The following is a 20634-nucleotide window of genomic DNA, read 5'->3' as shown; positions in this document are numbered from 1 at the left end:
TAAACTTTAACGTAAGGTATTGCCAAGTATTCTCAGCAATAATAAAAAAAGAGTACGTAATTTTTAATATATTTAAAATATAAGGTATGATTTGTAATTTCTTAGTATATTAATTAGAACAACGCGGTTGCTGATATGAGATAATGCTTGATGATTAGTATTTAAGTAGAAGAGTTGGGAGATAAACTCAAAAGTTGCAAAGGAAACGATCTCCACGGCATGGAGTACCTCTGCCTTAGCTTACTCAAGATTATGTTATGGTGCTTGCTTCTTCTAAAGGGTATCTTGGTCTCAGGGCAACCAAGTTTTGAAGGTAATTAGTAAGGTCTTAGGCTTAAGTTTCTACTTTTTTTTCTCTTTTGTCCTCCTTTTATTCCTCATATACTCGTGCAATCTGAGATAATTGACCATCTTATCTCTTGTTCATTGCCACGCATTAGAGTTGGATCCTTCATGCCATGCAGCCAATTTTTTTTCTGAAAATAAGATAGTTTGCATAAATTCATAAAAGATTTTAGTAGACATCCTGTATATCTGGTGAATATATATATGTATGTATGTATATGTTTTGCCTCTAAATTTCTCCTAGTCTTTATATATATGGGCAATAAGTTACCTGTTTTATAACGCTATCTAAAGAAATAAGAATTCCATTTATACATGCAAACATCCTGTATATATGTAGAGAGAGAGAGAGGTTGAATTTTAATTCCACATGAAAAATCTATTGCCATTTTGTAGGTTACATATACATAGATTGCGGCATCATGAGTGGTTCCAGTTACAGTGACACCAAGACACAATTAGAGTATATCTCCGATGACCAATTTATAGATACTGGAACAAACTATGATATCGCGACGAACTACAAAACCTCCTTGGTTGCAATGCAGAACTTGAACGTCAGAAGCTTCCCAGAGGGAGTTCGGAATTGTTACACGTTAAAGCCAGCAATCCAAGAGAATAAGTATCTTATAAGAGCAAGTTTTTTGTATGGAAACTACGACGGACTTCGTAGTGGGCAAGATAACAATCCAATCCTATTTGATCTCCATTTAGGAGTCAATTTCTGGAAGACAGTGAACATAACTGATGCAAGCAAAGAGTATAGATTTGAGGCTGTCACTGTTGCCTTGGTTGATTTCATACAAGTGTGTCTTATAAACACAAGCACTGGAACTCCTTTCATTTCTTCGTTGGAGATGAGGCCACTCAAGTCTAGTCTTTATCCGACTGCAAATGCTTCTCAATCTATTGTTCTTTTTGGTCGAAGCAACCTTGCATCAAGTACCACCCCATTAATAAGGTGAGTTGAAAGGATTTAAAGGGTTTAATCTTTTTAATTGGTTAAATGCAAATGGCCCCGTAGGTCGGTCTGATTGTATCGTCAAATGCACGTTTGCGCATGAAGTTGATGGTCTAATTGTGTCACTATTAAGATCGCTGTATTCGCATCATTAATGCGACGACCTGAGTGCAATCCGACCATTAGTCGTGAGCTAGGCCATGTATCAAACACCTTTGGTGCACCCCCTTTGTCTTTATTTCTTTTTATTTTTAATTTGGATTGTGACTGGAAGACCCAACAGATACCCGGACGACCCGTACGATCGAATCTGGACGCCCTGGGACAACGTGCCGTACTGGAGCATCATATCCACAGCCTCCGTATTCCAAAACTTCGGCAACGATCTCTTCGAGCCCCCCTCCGTCGTCTTTCAGACCGCCGCCGTCCCCGTGAACTCCACCTCGCTCTCGTTCTATTGGGACCCCGAGAATGGCCCCTCCACCCGCCGGTACTTCGTCACCCTCTACATGGGCGAGGTCCAAGTCCTCACGGGAAGCGCCAAAAGGGAGTTCGACATCTACCTCAACGGCCAGATCTGGGGTAAGTCCGTTGCCCCACCCTACCTGATGACGGGCAGCTTATACAGCTACAGACCTTTGGACGTCAGTGCTCGGTACACCTTCTCGCTGAACGCCACCACCAACTCCACCCTCCCCCCTCTCCTTACAGCGGTCGAGGTCTACTCCCTCATGCTTCTACGTGAACTCATGACCGACCTTGACGACGGTAAGTTAAAAATGCTACACGAGATAGATGTTTGTTTAATTGCCTCCTCTGAGTATGACTACTCTGCCTTCCATAAAAATTCGATATTTCCTTGTTGCTATTTGTTCTCCTATGAGTTTCTTCCAAAGATTACCTTGTTTATATGCCATGTGGTCAGGAAGGGTCTTTTATAAGGAAGGGTCTTTTATAACACAATTGTCAAATTTCAATTATCACCATTGCTTTTATCAAAAAAGAAAAGAAGAAGAAGAAGAAGAAAGGTATCACAATTGTCACTGCATTCTTTTAAATAACTTGCCATTCATATCATTGGACTCTTTTTTTCGGACAAAAAACCAGAGCCCAGTTTATTGACTTTTTAAATGGCCAATTCCATATGTTAAAAATTAACTAAGATGGTGCAAAGACCATTTCACGCTAATATTATTAGTTTGAAATGTTCTAAAAATATCTAATTTAACAGCACATGTTAGAAATTTTCCTATAAATTATAACCATAACGACAATTTAGAAATAGTCCAATGATTTCAATGTCAATCCCCCACCCCAAAAAAACACTGCTTGTCATGCATAGCTCCTGGTATTAAATCCTTAAGCCTATTGGCCTTTTAATTTGCAATTTTTTATCTTCCTCTTTTGTTATCAGTTAATGCCATTAAGTCAATCAAGCTCAAGTATCAAGTGAAGAGAAATTGGATGGGTGATCCATGTGCTCCAAAAAAGTATGCGTGGGATGGCGTGAATTGTAGCTATGGTGCTAATGCTCCAAGGATCATAGCTATGTGAGTAATATCATAAAAGAAAATTTTATGGTAGATTCTAAAGGGGTCAATTTTATTAGAAATCTGTAAGAATAAAATATATTAATGGGTTTCGACTGTTGCAGAAACCTTTCCTCCAGCGGATTGACTGGTCAAATGTCCTCTTCATTTTCCATGCTCAAAGCAATCCAGAGTCTGTAAGTATGGTTGATGTTTACCAACAGTTTCCACTCCCTACCAAAAAGTGATACCCATTATTTTCTTTCAGTTTGCTAGCAACTCTAATTTGGATCTGCATACTAATTTCTGTGAAGGCATGATTCAGAAGAACACCATAGTTTGTTAACCGAATCTCAACTGTTAAAAAAAAAGCATCTGAGCATGTTTAAATGTATGCATCTGCCAGCATTAATAATTAGGACATGCCTGTCTAATACATTGCCCTCTAAATTGAACAAAGATAAACAGTACATGCATGTAAGATGTCTCTTTATGAGTAAGTGGATAGTAGTCTGGTAGATAAAGAGCTCCCGTACCAAATTTTGTACAAATTTGAAAGTTGAAACTGTTTGTATGTGATAATATTGAGCTGTCTGGGCATGATTCAGCTGTTTCGTTCTTGCATGGTTTTCACTGATATTTCAGATCCAGGTGGCATAGAAGTAATCAATCTGTCTTCCATAATAAAGAAGATGTAGGAATACTATGGCCTTATCTGACATTGTCATTATATTTTACTTCATTGCATATCTTTGTGATGAACTTTAAAGCAGCATCTCAGATAGAAAGGTATATTAGACAGGATAGATAAGGCATATTTCCTTGTACTGGTCACTTTAGAGCTATATATGTTTGTTACTTTTTCTAGTTTCTAAAGTTGTTCTTGAGGCACCTGAGATATGTCTAGTTATTTGGACCTATTAAGAACCTCTTTTAGTCTGAACATCAAAAATATCATTCAGTAAGCAAGTAAGCGATAACTCCTCAAGTCTAACCATCTTTAAGACACGCATATATGTGATGTAAAATGGTGCTAAACCTTGTGATCGATTGGTTGACAATGATTTTAATCAAGATGCAATTGGCATACTTTGTATATTCATATTGTACGTTATTTTCATGACCATTTTTACCTTTTCTTATTTAATTGTATTTGATGTAAAGCTTGCATGAAGTACCTTAGTAATTAGACAGACCTGCAACTGAAAGCTTTCGGACAATTCCAAATTGTTGATATTTTGTTTCAGGGATTTGTCTTACAACAAGTTAAATGGGACAATACCTGATTATCTAGCAAATATATCTTCCCTCCAGGTCCTGTAAGTAGTCAATTCAAGGTTATGGGTCAGATTTTAGGGGGAAAAAGAAAGATTTGGAGGTCAATTGCTATCTGCATATGTGCAGGAATTTGGCAGGCAACTGCTTCACTGAACCAATCCCTGATCTGCTGCTTAAAAGATCAGCTTCTGGTTTGCTTACGTTGAGGTCTGCAATTTCCATCAATTTCTTTTGAGTAACGTCATATACATTTTATCAGCTATTGCATAGTGTACTTTCATTTGATTTAGAAAATCATTTCCTTAGGTAAGAGTCAGTACAAGTAGCACCATCATTGTCCGAGCCTTTTCCAAACAAAACATTTTTGGATGTATGCATTGTATGGCCAGTCAATAACATACTGCTACCGTAGGGGCACCTTAGTAACATAACCATGGTCAAAGATTACTTGATAGGAGAAGATCTTTCTCGATCTCATCCTAGGAAGTTAATGAAAGAGAGGGTAATGTTTCTGCCAATAATCTGATTATTGAAACTCTTTTTTATAACTCAAGCAATTTAAGCAGGCCCGGGAAGCATGAGTCTGAGGCTTTTGTTACTTTCCACTAAATAATAGTTTCGAGGACTCAAATACTTTTTCCTCTTTGAGTATTATGTGAATCAGCTAATTCAATGAACTATGTGCCCTAATATTTGCTCAGAAAGATAAATTATATTATGCCCTGATATCTACTCAAAAAGAGAAACTATTCCATAACGCTAATCATCTTGGCTTCAGAAGTACCTGGAATATCACTAGTGATATTAAGAATAAATTGAGAATAAATTGGAGAAGTTCCGCCCATTTTTCAGAAGCTTCAAATGAGATGGTACTTTAAGAAATCTGAAGGATGCAATAAGAATAAATTGGAGAAGTTCCGCCCACTTTAAGAAACCTGAAGGATGCACTAGTGATATTAAGAATAAATTGGAGAAGTTCCGCCCATTTTTCAGAAGCTTCAAATGAGATGGTACTGGCTTTTGTAAATGAAGCTGATGTTTGTATACCAGAGGAAGATGAAACCTGAAGGATGCAATAAGAAGTCAACAAAATTACTGCCCCTCTTCATTCAGAGCTGAAATATCTTTAAAGGGTCAATTGTTTTTTCTTTTTGTTGTACTTTAACATGAAGTCAACTGCATTTACTTTGGAATCTGCAGTCCATTAATTTTTATCTTTTTGTTTGGAGATCGATTGCTATTACGAGCTGACATATCATAAAAATTTCCTGATGCTAGATCTGACAATAGTACAAACAAATGTGACAATGGTTTCTCACCTGACAATATTTCAAGGAAGAAGAAGATTACTACACCAGTCATTATAGTCATTTCAGTAGCTCCCCTGGTGTTACTGGCAGTAGTGGTATCCACTTTGTGGATATTGAGAGGAAGGCCACAAGGTTGTTACTCATACAAGCGAGCCTTATCTGTGCAATAGTTCCCTGCTAATTTTTCATTTCATTGGAGTGTTATACCAGTTATATGCTTGACCCCTAATATCCATGTTTTGCATCTCATGATCTTCTTTTCTGATGGAAGTTTTGGTATCTAATGCCTCGCCACTTATTGAGGTAGTTCCAGGGAGAAAAATGGGTGTTGAAGGCCATCAGGTGCAATTTGAGAGTATGCAATTCACATACTTGGAGTTGGGGAACATTACCAACAAATTTAAGCGTATCATCGGAAAAGGAGGATTTGGGACTGTCTACCATGGTTACACGGAAGATGGTTCTGAGGTTGCAGTCAAGTTACTTTCGGAAACATCAGCACAAGGACAAAAGGAGTTCTTGGCTGAGGTAACTAATTTGGTCTGTGTTAGACATATATGTTCCTCAGGAATGATACGGCTTTGGCACAGTGATAATGAAGTTTGGAAGAAAATCTTTGGACTATAGCTTTTATAACAGGTTCTAGGCACTCCATATGCTAGCAAGGATTGCAAATTCCCTATACAAATCATGCAATTAAGAAATAACTCTAATTAGAAATGTGATGGTTGCTGGAGTTCCTAGGCTGCTTTGATGTTGCTTGTGTGGTGAATTGTTCCTCACATCTGAAATTCTGTTAGTTACCAACTACCTACATTCTACAAGAAAGAAAGAAATTACCCTTTTGTTGTCTTTCTTTCTGAATATTTTGCGTAACTAATTTGGGATGTCAAAAAAATTTCAAAACACTTTGATTAGCCCATCAGACAATCACAAAGTACAATTCTGCTGTTAGTTACTGAGAGTTATGACAATGTTTATGATTTTGTTTTGCAGGCTCAGAATTTGACAAAGGTTCGCCATAAGAACCTCGTTTCTTTGGTTGGCTATTGCAACGATAGAGAACACCTGGCTCTCGTCTATGAGTACATGGCTCAGGGAAGCCTTCATGATCATCTTAGAGGTTCATTGATAGAAAACCTTTTGCCATTATTTTAGTAATCATACATAGTAGAAAATAGATGCGTAAAATGGTTTTTCTAGTTGTGGAAGTTATTTTTCAGCTCCAACTAGGATATATCATTGAAAGGCATAGTAATATAAATTTGGCATAGTTTTATAATTCTTTTATTTTTATTTTATATCAGCTTCCACCATGAAAAGAGATGTCTAGATCATGTTGATCGCAAAGTCATCATTGAGCTATTTCAAATGGTCCAGATATTAGCTAATTGAAATAACAGTTAACCTTTTAATCCATTTGATGGACTCCATAATCTGGTACCTAATTATATAAAATGGTCCTAGATAAAGAGGGCTATCTCGGCCTAAAGCAGTTACAAATGTGTTTTTAATCCTTAAGTGCACTGACTCCATGCTCTTACAGGTAAAACTGGTTTTGGTAGAGCATTTAGTTGGAGAGAGCGCCTCCACATTGTTCTTGAAGCTGCACAAGGTCTGGATACATAATGCATCTTTTTATATCTCTTTTTCCTAGATCTTAAACTGCATAGTTCATTTCATCTCTTGTTCATTCAATGCAGGCCTTGATTATCTTCACAAAGGATGCAAGCTACTAATAATCCACAGAGATATAAAGAGCAGCAACATTCTTTTGGGTCAAAATTTAGAAGCTAAGATAGCTGATTTTGGGCTATCCAAGGCAGTTCTTGGTGATGCACAAACACATGTGTCAACAATGGCACTTGTTGGCACACCAGGATACATTGATCCAGAGTACGTCTGTTTTGCATATGTTTATTTTTCTGCCTATTGAGTTTGACGGGTTGGTTCAATTGGGAAACAATAACATAAATGATATAGCCAATACCTCTCCTCAGGTAGAACAGGAAGAAATTGAAGTAACTTCTTCGGTAAGAAGATGGCATAAGATATCTCATGAAAGAATAAGAAATGAAGATGTTATAACTAGTTGCACAGGAAAAGTTTCTTTTAAACTGCATACAGATGGCTAATTGTGAAGTTTTACATATATAGGTACCACAAGTCATGTCGAGTCAGTGAGAAGAGTGATGTATACAGCTTTGGAGTTGTTTTATTGGAGATAATTACTGGTGAACCTCCCATTGTGGAAGGCAAAAGGATGGTTCACATCCTAGAACGCGTGAAGCCAGCTCTTAACCGAGGGGATTTAGCAAAAATTGTTGATGGAAGGCTATGTGAAAAATATGAAGTTAACTCTGTATGGAAAGTTTTGGATCTGGCAATGAGCTGCACAAAAGAAAACTCGGCTCAAAGACCAACAATGGCTGAAGTGGTAATGCAGCTAAGGGAGAGTTTGACTCTGGAGAATGCTCGTGAGAGGGGCGAGGATTTATACAGTGAGGGCACCCCCATTAGTGAGAAAAGTGCATCTGGAGATCTATCAGCATCGTTTGGTCCATCTATAAGATAAGCTGGCTCTGCTATAATGCTATGTATTCCTCCCCAGTAGTCTGAACTGGTTTTCTACTTTTCTTATTTTAAGTGAGCATTCAACATGTCTGGCCTGGTGTTGCTTCAAGTTAGCTATGTAATTTGTAAAAATTCTTATCTATAGCAATGTTTTCTAGGAACAAAACCCGTCTTCCCTTAAACCTGCAACTTCTGCATGCCTTTTGCTGTTAATCAATCATTCTAAATTGGGATTCTTCTAGGATTTTCAACTGATCGATGCCCATCTTTTAATGTGCATCTTACATAAAATATCTGTACAAGTAATGGAAGGGGAGCATTGTTCTTGGTGCTAGTTTTTTCTTTCTTTCTTTCTTTTTCTTTGCATACAATCAGATGCATTCTAGTATGTATACAATTCCATTTGACATATTTGCAAGTTGACTTCCCATTAGTTAAAGGTCGAGAAAACTACCTCCCATTAGTTAAAAGGAATTTCCTCAGTTTAATCCTTGTATTTCTACTAAAATGACCTTCCGTTTTCTCTTTCTCTGCCTTTAACTGCTCATCCGAATTAATTTAATCAAACGATGGATGTAACAAGAATACTCCTTGCTGGCCGTCTCTAAATAACAAAAGAATACTAATAATTTCTTTTTCTCGGAAACTATTTTGATTGAGTACATAATTTCTAATTTATTTCTTTTTAACCCTGGTCAACAACCGTATCTCTCATTCTTTGTATACTAATATACTAATCATTTGTCTTCCTTTCGAGAGAATGATTATAAACTCACGTCTCACAGGTGACAATAATCGTACCTACCACTTTAACGTATTTAATTAGTACAGATTATGAGTGCAGTAACAGATAAGATGGGACCCTTAACTTCTCTCTGATCGCCTGTTGACCTCCATTAAGCTATCTCTAAAATTGGGCCTAAGTTGACTTGCCATGAGGGGAGGTAATAATAATTATTGTTCACTGTTGGACTGCTATGTAAATAGATAACGGAGAAAATTACAAATACTGCTCCATATTTTTTTGAGTATATTATTATTTATAAATAGAGCCCTCTATTTATATTTTAACTGAATAAAATATTTTATTTTTTAAATTTAACTTAACTCAATGTGTTGCTCAATATTTTAAACAATAATAAAAACAGAGGACTTCATTTATAATATATTCAATATGTAGGGTGTGGTTTATAATTTTATCAATCTAATAATCAGATGGCCGTTCTTGCCAGGTATGAGATAATGCTCGATGATTGGTATTTAAGTAGAAGAGTTGGAAATTAATTCAATTGTTGCAACGAAACGATCTCCTGAAGCATACATAGCCATGGAGTTCTTAGACCTGAGCTCAGATAAGATGGTAGTACTGTGGTGTTTTCTTCTTTCGGGTGTCTTAGTTTCAGGCCAGCCAAGTTCTGAAGGTAACTTCAAAGCTCTACTTTTTTTTCTTTCTTTCTTTCCTTGGATCATTTGACGGTCTCAATTACATAAACCTCAGTTGTTTATTGCATAGAAATTTGCTGCAAAAGATATCAGGTCGATGTGAGAATTCTTCATTTATAAAAAAAATCTCTTCTTGTATATAGGTTTCATAAGTATAGATTGTGGGACTTCGAGCGGTTACAGTTACGATACGTCTCGGATGAACAATTTATAGATACTGGAACAAACAACGACAATGCGAGGAACTACGTAACCTCTTCAGTTGCAGTACAGGACTTAAAACGTCAGAAGCTTTCCAGATGGAGCTCGGAATTGCTACACCTTAAAGCCGGTGATCCAAGATCACAAATACAATATCAGAGCTAGATTCATGTACGGGAACTACGACGAACTCCGTAGTTTGCCAGTCATGTTTGATCTCCATATAGGAGTACACTTGTGGGCAAAGGTGAACATCACTCTGTCACTGTTGCCATGGCGGACTTCATACAAGTGTGTCTAATAAAGACGGACAGTGGAATTCCCTTCGTATCTTCTTTGGAGATGAGGACGTTCAAGACCAGGATGTATAAATACGCTAATGCGTCTCAGGCTCTCGTTGTTTACGGTCGATACAACGTGGCACCGGCAACATCTCCGGTGATAAGGTGACGCATTAAATAGTAAGCTTTTGGGGAATTTTATCATGACACCCTATGTTTTATTTCTTATTATCATTTAACCCCCTGGACCGGAACCAAACGCAAACAGATACCCGTACGGTACGACCGATTCTGGTATCCCTTCATCGACGACCCCTCCTGGACCGCTATATCCACCACCTCCACCGTCAACAACTACCCGGAGGACTCCTTCGAGGCCCCTTCTGCCGTCCTGCAGACCGCTATCGTTCCGGTGAACTCCACCTCCTTTTCCTTCTACTGGGAACCCGAGGGCGGCGCCACCTGGACGGAGTACTACGCCGTCTTCTACTTCGCCGAGATCCAAGTCCTCGACGGGGGCGACAAGAGGGAGTTCGACATCTACCGCAATGACTTCCGTGCCTACGGCCACTTGTCCCCGACCTATCTCTACTCGGACGCCGTGTGCACCGTCCACCCTGACTCCGGCTCTAGTCGGTACACCTACTCGTTTAACGCCACCGCCAACTCCACCCTCCCACCTCTCATCAACACGTTTGAGATCTACTCGCGCATGCTGCTTCCCGAGATGATGACCGACCTCGGAGACGGTAATTGTTGTCTTTGATCTTGAATGACCAAAAGCTGTTCGGTGAATTGCTTCTTCGGATTTGAGCTGATACTTTTTGGCTTATAACTTGTTTTGAGTCTTATCTCTAGAGGAGTTGTTGAGGTAATTAAAAACATCTTTGCTATTGATAAAGCTTTTATGTCAAAATTTCGGAAGACATTCAAGAAAGGACATTAGATATGATTGTTGCTTTATTAAATTAATAGCTACTCTATTAATGCACAAAATATTCTTTGTCTGTGTACCATGTCGCGAGCATTCTTTGTCATGTACAATTCCTGCTACAGAAATCTTATTCTATTAATCCGTCCATTCTTTTGTGGTATCAGTTGATGCCATTACGGCAATCAAGGTGCAATACCAGATGAAGAGAAATTGGATGGGTGATCCCTGTGCTCCAAAAAAGTATGCTTGGGATGGGGTTATCTGTAGCTATGGTGCGAATGCTTCAAGGATCATATATGAATCTTTTAAAAAGGATAGCTTTGTTAGAAATTAGTGAGGATAAGATAATTAATGGATTCAAATGTTGCAGAAATCTTTCCTCCAGCGGATTGACCGGTCACTTATCCATTTCATTTTCCATTTTGAAAGCATTTAAGACTTTGTGAGTATGTCCACGAGCCACCTTTTCTTAATAGTTTTAGCTCTCTGTTAAAAAGTGATATCTGCTAATTTCTTTTCAGTTTTTCAGAAAGTTGATTGTTAAAACAAACACTTTTAGGATCTACATACTAATTCCCGTGTAGACATGATGGTGAATGACCAAAAGCATGTTAATGGAATCTCAACTATTCAATGGCTTGTTACATTTGAGCATGTAAAACATATGCATTTGTGATCAAGCATTGCATCTAATCCTTGGCAATTTTTTTCTTGGTTGTGTACTTGAAACGTTCAGTTTACTAGTACCTTAATTTAGCCGGAACATGCTTTTAGAGATATCGCACTTCAGTTGGCATCTAGATAAAGAATATTTGAGATTTACACTTCTGTTTGTGTAAGATTTGTAACCAGTTCTAGATCTTGTACCTTGTGCCATGTAGGATCTTCCCAAAGCTTCACAATGAAATTTATATATTTTTAAAAAGAACCACCAACTATGCAACCTTCTATATAACTTGTCTTTGGCGCTTTTTTTTAAGCTACACTCTTCGTGGAAACTGTTAGCAGATCACTATTAACCGAGTGATGATCTTGTCTAGTTGAAGCCAATAACCGTAAAAGTAGACATTGTTCATGCGATATTGCGATGACATACTGACTTTATGCTCTTACAGGTAGAACTGGCCTTGGTAGAGCATTGAGCTGGAGAGAGCGCCTCCACATTGTCCTCTGAAGCTTGCACAAGGTCACAATATATAAATGCATCCATCTTTACTTGTCCCTTTAATTTCCTAGATCGTAAAATGCATTTCTAGTTCTTTTCATTTCTTCTTATTCAATGGATTATCTTCACAAATGATGCAAGCTACCAATGATTCACAACATTCTTTTAGGTCAAAATTTCGAAGCCAAGATAGCTGATTTTGGGCTATCTAAGGCAGTTCTTGGTAATGTACAAACGAGTGTGTCAACAATAATCAGGATGCATTGATCCAGAGTATGTTTCTTTTGCAAATATTTATTTTTCTGCCAGTAGAATTTGACGGGTTAGGCCTTTACTAGAGAAACAGCAGATAAATGATATAGCCAATATATCTCTCAGGAAGAACTGGAAGAAGTAGAAGCAACTTCTTTGTTTTGCTAAGGAGTCGGGCATAAGATAAATCTCTCATGGAAGAACAAGAAATGAAGATTTTATAACTAGTTGCACAGGAAAACTTTCTATTAAATGGCTAATTGTGAAGGTTCTCACATAGTTAAGCTTTGGAGTGGTTTTACTGGAGGTAAGCCAACCTCCCCCTTTAATTGAGAGGATATTGATGAAATTGTTGATCGAAGGCTGCATGGAAAGTGTGATGTTAATTCTGTATAGAAGATTCTTGATCTAGCAATGAGCTGTAAGGCAGAAAACTCAGCTCAAAGACCAACAATGGCTGAAGTGGTAATGCAGCCAAGGGAGAGTTTGACACTGGAGAATGTTCATAAGGAAAGCGAGAATTCATACAGTGAAAGCATCCCCATACATGAGAAGAGTGCACTTGGAGATGTATCAACCTTATTTAGTCCATTTGTAAGATAAGCTGCTGTGTATTCTGCTTCCCAATAGTCTGAATTGGTTTTCTTCTTTCATTTTGGACTCTGTTGCTTGAAGTTAAGCTGTATAAATTTGTTATCATTCTTATCTATTGCAATGATTTCTGGGAACAAACTCTGTCGTCCGTTAAAACCAGCAAATTCTGCTTTACATTTTTAAACAAATTCTTGAATTTCTTACTACTTAGTCCCCAATTTGCTCTCATAATTTGGTTTTTGATGCAAGCAAGGCTGCAAGGACATACTATCTATCAAGCATTTCCTGTGCTCATAGCATGACTTAGCTTGAAACACGAAAAGGGTGAATAGAAAATTTAGTTCATTTTCTTAGGCCTTGTTTTCTTTTGAGTTTAGAAACCCTTACACTAGTTTGTTAATCAAACACCATTTTATCTTTATCGTATCTAATCAAATTCGAGATTTAACTTCAAACCAAACAAGACCTTAGTCTTCTGTTGCTTCAATGTGTCCGTTGATCAGCTAATGCAATTTGCCAACATATGCTTTGTATTATAACCTTTTTCCTTCCATCAAATTAAATGCTTCTTAGGCAACAAATGACTTAAAAATTTTCAATTAGCAACTTATTATTTCCAGCTTGTCGTCGTCGTACCAAGTTGGTCAACAGAAATCTGAAGCCCCAAATCTGAGACAATCTAGATAGTATCCTTACTTGCAGCATAAGAAAGAGTAAATTTTTTAGCTATAAAGAACAAGCCAACTTAATTGACTGACTTCTTCTAAATGAGAGTATGAACTTTTAATAACAATATGAGGATGTTATCCCTAAATTATTCTGCAAGAATTCATTAGTTTATATCTCCTAGTTCAACATTCACAGCCCATCATCTTATCATTAAGCTAATTGCATATATAATAGCTTATAGAAAGACAATTAGTCCGTTGACTTGGGACTGTTGATGTATCGATAAGATCGACTGACATCGAAGTTGCATTTAAAAGGACAGCTAATGAGTTGATAGATGGAATAGAAATTATTTTGTTGACTCTAGTAAACAACAAGTGGAGTACTTAATTTCCTCTAGCAAGTTATTGTTTTTAATTCACCCAATATACATTTCCTTAATTTGCGAGTGTTATGGATTCAGATGATTTTAATTAGTTAAGACGGTCCAGTAATTGCAATTAATATCTTGCATAGATTGCGTTAACATTTCGTCATGTATACTTAACCAATAACCATCGATAGATAGGGCTGTCAAAATAATCGACCTCTATTAGAGTTTAGCTCACTAAGGTTTGATTAAGTTCAACTCAAAATTAAGTAAATTTAAGTTTGATTAGCTGAACGAGGCTCGAAATTAAGACTCAAAAATAAAAATATAATATTTTAAAATTATATAATATATATAATTAAGATGTTATGGCTCATAATACTCTAGAGCTATATTTTTACCCATGTTATGGCTGCAATAGAAGAAAGTATTGGTTCTTTATTTTTATGTACTAGTTTAAGTTTGATTTAATTCAACCTTAATCCAGATAAGATTATGCTTGTTTAAGAGCTCGAGCTCAAATTAAAATTGAATTATTCTGAATTAAGATTCAAAATTATTTTGAATCAAGTTTGATTAGAGCTCTCTCTCTCTATTACAACAGTGAATTTGATAGATAGCACAACCTCAAAAGTTTATTAAATTTCCCAGATCTCTCTATACATGGTGACAGGCCTCATGTAAATGGATTACTCTTTTTTTTATGCCTTGAAAGATGAGGGGAATATAAGCCTGCATGTAAATCCATGGAGAAAATGTACAAAAGATTGCTATATTTTGGTTAAAGTGATAATAAGGCAGTTGAATGGAACACTACTTGAAACAAATAGTAAGACAACAGCTAAAAAGTAAAAACTCATTCATATAGAATCACTTGACCTAACTTTGCATTAAGAGATTATCCAAATGAGGAGTGAGAAGAAGAAAAGTTGGCTATATTTACTTACCCTCAATTAAGAAACAATGCCTTTCAAGAATTAAATGCATATAAAAAGAAAGCAACAAACAAGATATGATGAAGTAGAAATTTTGAGTTCCTAGTTATTCTTTTTTCTTTCTTTTTTTTGATTCAGATATTTATCTGAATGAAATGTTTAATTGTACAGAATTGATGGTCAAATTAATTGGAATTATTAATATCCTTGAATTGCCATCTAAGGAGATGTTCTCACCAATGCCATCTCAATACTATCAATCTCATGTGATGGAGTCTTTATATCCCATATACATTGCATTCTTGTGAGAAGTGGACTTATTTGTGGTCCTTAAAAACTTTGTGACTTTGAGAAAAGAACAAGGAATAGTGTATTTTGTGTAGATGATAATTATCTATGTAGGACCGGGTCGAAGTAAGCATCGTATACCCTCCACATGCATGTTTCGACATACACGTAATTAATAATAATTATCGAGACAAATGCTCCTCCTGTTTGCTCTACTGTTTCATAAGTATTGCTTAATTTTGTTCCTTCTGCTGCTCTGAAGGAATTGTATGCAAACCTGCATTATTGTATTATCCTTCCAAAGTTCAGAAAACTTCTCACTGTTTGACTCCACACTTTTGGGGAAAATAGGCACAAAGTACAGAGCAAAAGGTTATTGTCTATTTCACACTAGATATATTTCTACTTATGATAAGGAGATAGATGTAGAAGAAGCCCCTTTTTCATCCAGAAAAGCCCCCCATGACTCATGAGACTAATCAGCAGCCTAAATTATTCTATAAAGAGATTCGGTTTCGTATAAGATTTGATTATACATCTTCCTGTTAGAAGAAATTGTTGAGATATCTTCTGATTGTAAAGATGCTTGATTTGTAGATACTTGTCATTGTCATCAACTTCATAGTGAAATTTGCAGGTCATGGGAGTGGATAAAGTACTTTCTACTAAATTTCTTCTATTGTATTGGAAGAAAAGTGTATTTCAAGCTTAACAAGTAAAGTTATGCCAGGCTTATTATCCACCTCTATATTCATACTATATATCTGGGACTTAAAAAATCTCTTTAATTGTTTCAATATTTTTTACTTCGGGACTTATCAATAATATTATAAGGTTAATGCATGTCAATGTCATGCTTCCACTCCTTACCATTTCACTGAACTCTTATGTTCTTGGAGTACTCAGTTGTCTAACATTCAAATCTCGGTCGATGTTTCTTTTCTTTGAAATAAGAACTTTATCTCTTAATCAAATAACCTATGTTCATATAATAATTTTCAAATTCCTCTCAGTTTTTGTTAGGCTTTGGAATTCCTGATTCAGAAGTTAAGCTCTGAACATAGGGAACTCTTTATCAACTAAATATCCTCTTAGTTCTGAATGGAAGCCGACATTTGCTTTTTAAGAAATTTCCTAGTTTTTCAAAAAGTTGGGGATTGTTTCCTGAAACATGGAGTATGGAAGCAAACTTCTTCAGATTGTAGAAATCCTCAGCTACTTTGTCTGCTGTCTTATTCATCGACGACGAGGAATAAAAAAGTAATAGTACATCGGTTCATTGCTAAGTTCAGCAAATTAGTGTTTCTGTCTCTGTCTTAGCTCTGCCTTGGATATTTCCGTGAAGAGGAGTACTAGTTGTATGTAGAAAACTTACACACACAATTATGAATTTTAGGCATAAAATGACTTGATATTTGCTTACTTTCTGAACATTTTGAGGTGGAGATGGACTATTGACACCATGCTGAAATTATATATATAAAAAAAAAGAACTTGAAAGATCCAAGCCACTTGCCATCAAGCAAATGGTTATGTTATAGCTATCATCTAGACTTATTCATTTCATTTGAATATCTTATCATGAACATGTTTATTATTCTGATGAAATCGAAATGAATAGATTCTGAACGTATATTAAGCTCAATCTTATCCATGAATAGAATAGAGTAAATCCTAGTGGGTGGTTTTGGGCCACAAGCAATGAACAGTATTTTCAGAAAGGACTTGAATAATGATGATCAATAAAGAAATTTGATCACTATATGTCAGAAATTTAAAAGCTCTAATAACTTCAGCTTTATATAATAAGGGTTTATGATGCCATTCTTTTAGGTTTCATCAAAACCACAAGCTCCTGCACTAGTTAATAATTGTCATAAGATTACTCAGGTAAATTGTCAACTATGAGGGTATGGTATGTATTGTCCACTAGGCTGAAAGTTCAAGGAAGAACATGTGTGGGAAAATTTGACTAAACCTAGTTGTATATATCTCGTCTTTTGATTTACTTAGTGATAGCAATGTCAACCATTGATGAGGGTTCAATAGTCCACTTGTCTGTTTCTCACAGGACAAACCTCTAATTTTAAAGTATTATGTTATATTAATGTCATATATTTGTGTGTGTTTATTTATTGAATCATTAAGATAGTATGGTTACTTGTGAGCTAATTAATAGTGACCCACCTTAGAGAAGTGAGAGTTTCTTACAAAAAGGAGGTCTTAGTGTTGAAAGGTGTGCCATTGGCATGACTGGGAGCTTCTCCGAAACTGATACTCTGACATGTTCAAACTGCCATATTGTCCTCCCATGGAAGACAGACTAGACCTTCCATTCCTAAGAGACTTTTCTTCAAAAATAAACTAAGGAAATATCATCATGTAGGCCATTATAATAACCCAAGTGGCCATAATAATTGATAAAATAAAGGAAGGAATCTTGAAGCTTTTAATGAGCATGATAGCTACATTTCCTCTCTCTTTTTCTCTCTCTCCTCAGTTGGCTTTGAACAAGCCATTGATTCTTCCAGGACCCATGCAAGCTTCGTGACCTCTGAGCACAAGCAGGAGGTGAAACAGTCTTGCTGACCATCTCCAAAACCATGCACATTTCATTGCTGCAGTCCAAACACTAGAAGGTCTCACTAATACTCCACAAAAATAAAATAAAAAATTTAAACTGTAGTCACAAATAATAACTTCTCAGAAAACCCATTTCTATTCTCTAATTAATCATTTACATGGTAGTAATGCATTCGTTAGTGAGTTAAAATGTCATCCTCCAACCACTCCCATCTGAAGCTAAACCGTTGGTCTTCTATTCATTTACATGTAGATAATCCATCCCAGTGCACCAAGCTAAAAGAAATAAGAAAAAGCTAAAGAAGAACATTAAGAAGTTCTGAAATCAACTACAAGTGTGTTAGACTTTGGAACAATCCTTGTGGCTTGACCTCTGAAGCAGCCCACATGTTGGCTAAGTTGGAGGAGTAGAAGTAAGGAGGAAATTCTCCCATGCTCTCCTGGGAGCCGTAGCTACTGGGGAATCCAAACTCTGAGAAGAATGCATCGTTTATATAGCTAGTAGAGCTGCTGTTCTCCACTGTGACCGTCGACGACGAGGCCATCGATACCTCTTCGGACGGCGACACGACCATAGGCTGCGGCGGTGGCGGCGGCGGCGGCGCGAACTCGGTGTAGTACACCTTCTGGGATTCATGAGTGAATCCATAGGTATGGTCAAGGAATTCAGCTGGTGGCATCCAGAAGGCATCGCCGCCGTTATAGCCCTCGCCTTTGATGGCCGCAGCGAGAGGCGGTGGTGGTGGTGGAGTAGGAGAAGTAGTAGTAGTGGGACTTATTTGTCCTCCCATCACCTTCTTCTTGAGTTTGGTGTTCCAGTAATTCTTAACATCATTGTCAGTTCTTCCAGGTAGCTTAGAAGCAATAACAGACCACCTATTCCAGAATTAAGAGAGAGAGAGAGAGAGAGAGACAATTTAAGATGAATTCTAGATTTGGGTCAATCTCCAACTTAATTAATTTTAGTAGTAGTAGTAGTAATAGCAGTAGTAGTACCTGCTTCCAATCTTGTTGTAGAGTGAGAAGATGACGGCGTCTTCTTCTTCTGTGAAGCCTCCATGTTTGATGTCCGGTCTAAGGTAATTGAGCCATCTTAGACGGCAGCTCTTGCCACAGCGTTTGAGACCTGGAACAAATTAATTCATGACACACCAGATGAGCTACATGCAAAGACTAAACTTGAGGAAAACTAGAAGAGAATGAGGAAATCAATCAATCCATTGACCTGCTTTCTGGGGCAAAGCAATCCAATTGCCACCAGTGCCATGCAACTCGACATAGCTCTTGAGGATGGCATCTTCCTCTGGCGACCATGGCCCCCTCTTCACGTTCGCCTTGTCACAGCAAGGCGCCCTTCCCATTCCTAAGAGCCTAATCTCGCATACAAAGCCAAGAAGAGTAAAGCTCACGGGGAGAGAGAGAGAGAGAAGAAGAAGAAGAAGAGAGAGAGAGAGAGAGAGAGAGAGAGAGACAAATGGGGTGTGGACTAGTGTATCGATTTATAGAGCTCAAGAGGCAAAGGCTTGACCATGTACGACATTAAAGTTGTGCCACTTTCTTCTTACTCCTTTTCATATTATAAGTATTTTATTAATCGAAAAAAAAAAATAGTTACCCCAAAATTACCCGACTGAAAAAGAAAATAAGTAGGATTCTCACATTAACGTTAATTGATTAAGTTTAACGATTCATTAAATGGATTACTCACCTGATATCAAACCATCAATTGCTATATTAGAGAAGACTTTTGAGGCTCGCTGTCAAAAGTCTTCACATTAGAAAATGGAAGTGTACGGCCCCCAACAACCATCATCTTGTGAGGTGGACTCTTATGTCCGAACACTATTTTCTTTTTCTTTTTCTTTTTTAATTTTTTGGAGAGAGAGAGAGAGAAAGAGAAAACACTAATTTGTCTATCTGCCACTAAATCCCGGACCCATTCCAACGTCCAATCTCCGTGCCGCGAGCTTAATAAACCGAGTCAATTTCGAGCCGGATTGGGCCCACGTTGATAATTGAGAGCTCAGAAGGGATGGGCCGTGGGCGAACTCTAGTCCTTCATCCGTGATTAGAGAAATTAAACCTATTAATTAATTAAATCGAGTCGACTGAAGCAACGGCTGGATTTATGCAAAATAATCGTTGTTTGATCTCTTCGCAGATCACATGAATTAATTGAACGCAGACGAAGAAATAGTAAAAGTTCTTTTTATATTGTTTGTACAACTAAGATTCGACTATTTTAAAAGAAAATTCGTCTATTAATAAATCGAGAATGGAGTCAAAGAACATGTAGGGCGGCTAAGACCAAAGAGGGCTTAAGATTGTCTCCTTTTTTTCTAAGTAAATTTATTAATGAAGCTAAACTTTTGACTTTATTGATGAAGATTGCAACTAGACTCGATCAAAACTCAACTTCGGCTCGATTATGACATGGTAAATTTTAATTTCCTTTTCTTTACGTGTATATTCTTTTTATAGTCTCTTAAGTTTTTCTTTATATATAAAAAATGCTCTAAAAATTTCTTTAAAATTGAATCCATTTAATCGCCAAAAAAATATATATTTATTCTGTTTTACATACGTTAATTATAAATGAATCAGATTTTAACATTTAGGTACCAAAAAAACTAGAAAATTACAGGATATAAAAACATTTGGTTTTGAAGGGTACGTAGTAGGCAAATGGAGTTTATAAGGGTATGTAAGTAAATAAGAAGGGAATAGAAAATAAAAGTATATATTAAAGAACGTATTGACAAAAGGAAAGACTTCTTATTCTTATTAATGAGACCATTATAGCACTTGACAATCATATGGGCATTGTAAAATGGGTCTTAATTAATCCAGTTAAACTATTTTGTTCTCAGCTTCATATGGTTGGAATTAACGTGGTCCCAAAATAATATTATTAATGAAGCT

The 20634-nt window shown here is 36.8% G+C and overlaps 3 protein-coding genes across 3 annotated transcripts; 2 read left to right on the top strand and 1 right to left on the bottom strand.

The window, feature by feature from the left end:
* Window positions 1-211: 211 nt before the first annotated feature.
* On the top strand, window positions 212-8163 carry LOC140763888 (putative leucine-rich repeat receptor-like protein kinase At2g19210). The gene is made up of 13 exons (XM_073102296.1): window positions 212-313; window positions 742-1306; window positions 1590-2074; window positions 2721-2856; window positions 2961-3032; window positions 4083-4154; window positions 4240-4320; window positions 5392-5555; window positions 5731-5951; window positions 6420-6546; window positions 6970-7038; window positions 7127-7319; window positions 7581-8163. The coding sequence occupies exons 1-13, from the start codon at window positions 220-222 to the stop codon at window positions 7996-7998; spliced, it is 2697 nt and encodes an 898-aa protein (XP_072958397.1). The 5' UTR covers window positions 212-219; the 3' UTR covers window positions 7999-8163.
* Window positions 8164-9212: 1049 nt separating this feature from the next.
* On the top strand, window positions 9213-11933 carry LOC140759454 (putative leucine-rich repeat receptor-like serine/threonine-protein kinase At2g19230). Its single transcript, XM_073096025.1, has 5 exons — window positions 9213-9229; window positions 9584-9771; window positions 10108-10671; window positions 11021-11128; window positions 11227-11933. The coding sequence occupies exons 1-5, from the start codon at window positions 9213-9215 to the stop codon at window positions 11247-11249; spliced, it is 900 nt and encodes a 299-aa protein (XP_072952126.1). The 3' UTR covers window positions 11250-11933.
* Window positions 11934-17829: 5896 nt separating this feature from the next.
* LOC140762468 (uncharacterized) lies at window positions 17830-19170 on the bottom strand. Its single transcript, XM_073100284.1, has 3 exons — window positions 18938-19170; window positions 18709-18838; window positions 17830-18588 (listed from the first exon to the last, which is right to left on the bottom strand). Exons 1-3 carry the CDS (start codon window positions 19071-19073, stop codon window positions 18042-18044), a joined length of 813 nt encoding a protein of 270 aa, XP_072956385.1. The 5' UTR covers window positions 19074-19170; the 3' UTR covers window positions 17830-18041.
* Between the last annotated feature and the right edge of the window lie 1464 nt (window positions 19171-20634).

The sequence above is a fragment of the Typha angustifolia genome, chromosome 1 (genome assembly GCF_048772165.1).
Source record: "Typha angustifolia cultivar Huaian chromosome 1, ASM4877216v1, whole genome shotgun sequence".
Lineage (NCBI taxonomy): Eukaryota > Viridiplantae > Streptophyta > Magnoliopsida > Poales > Typhaceae > Typha > Typha angustifolia.
Note: the sequence above shows the minus strand (reverse complement) of the source record. Positions and strands in the feature narration are given on the sequence as shown.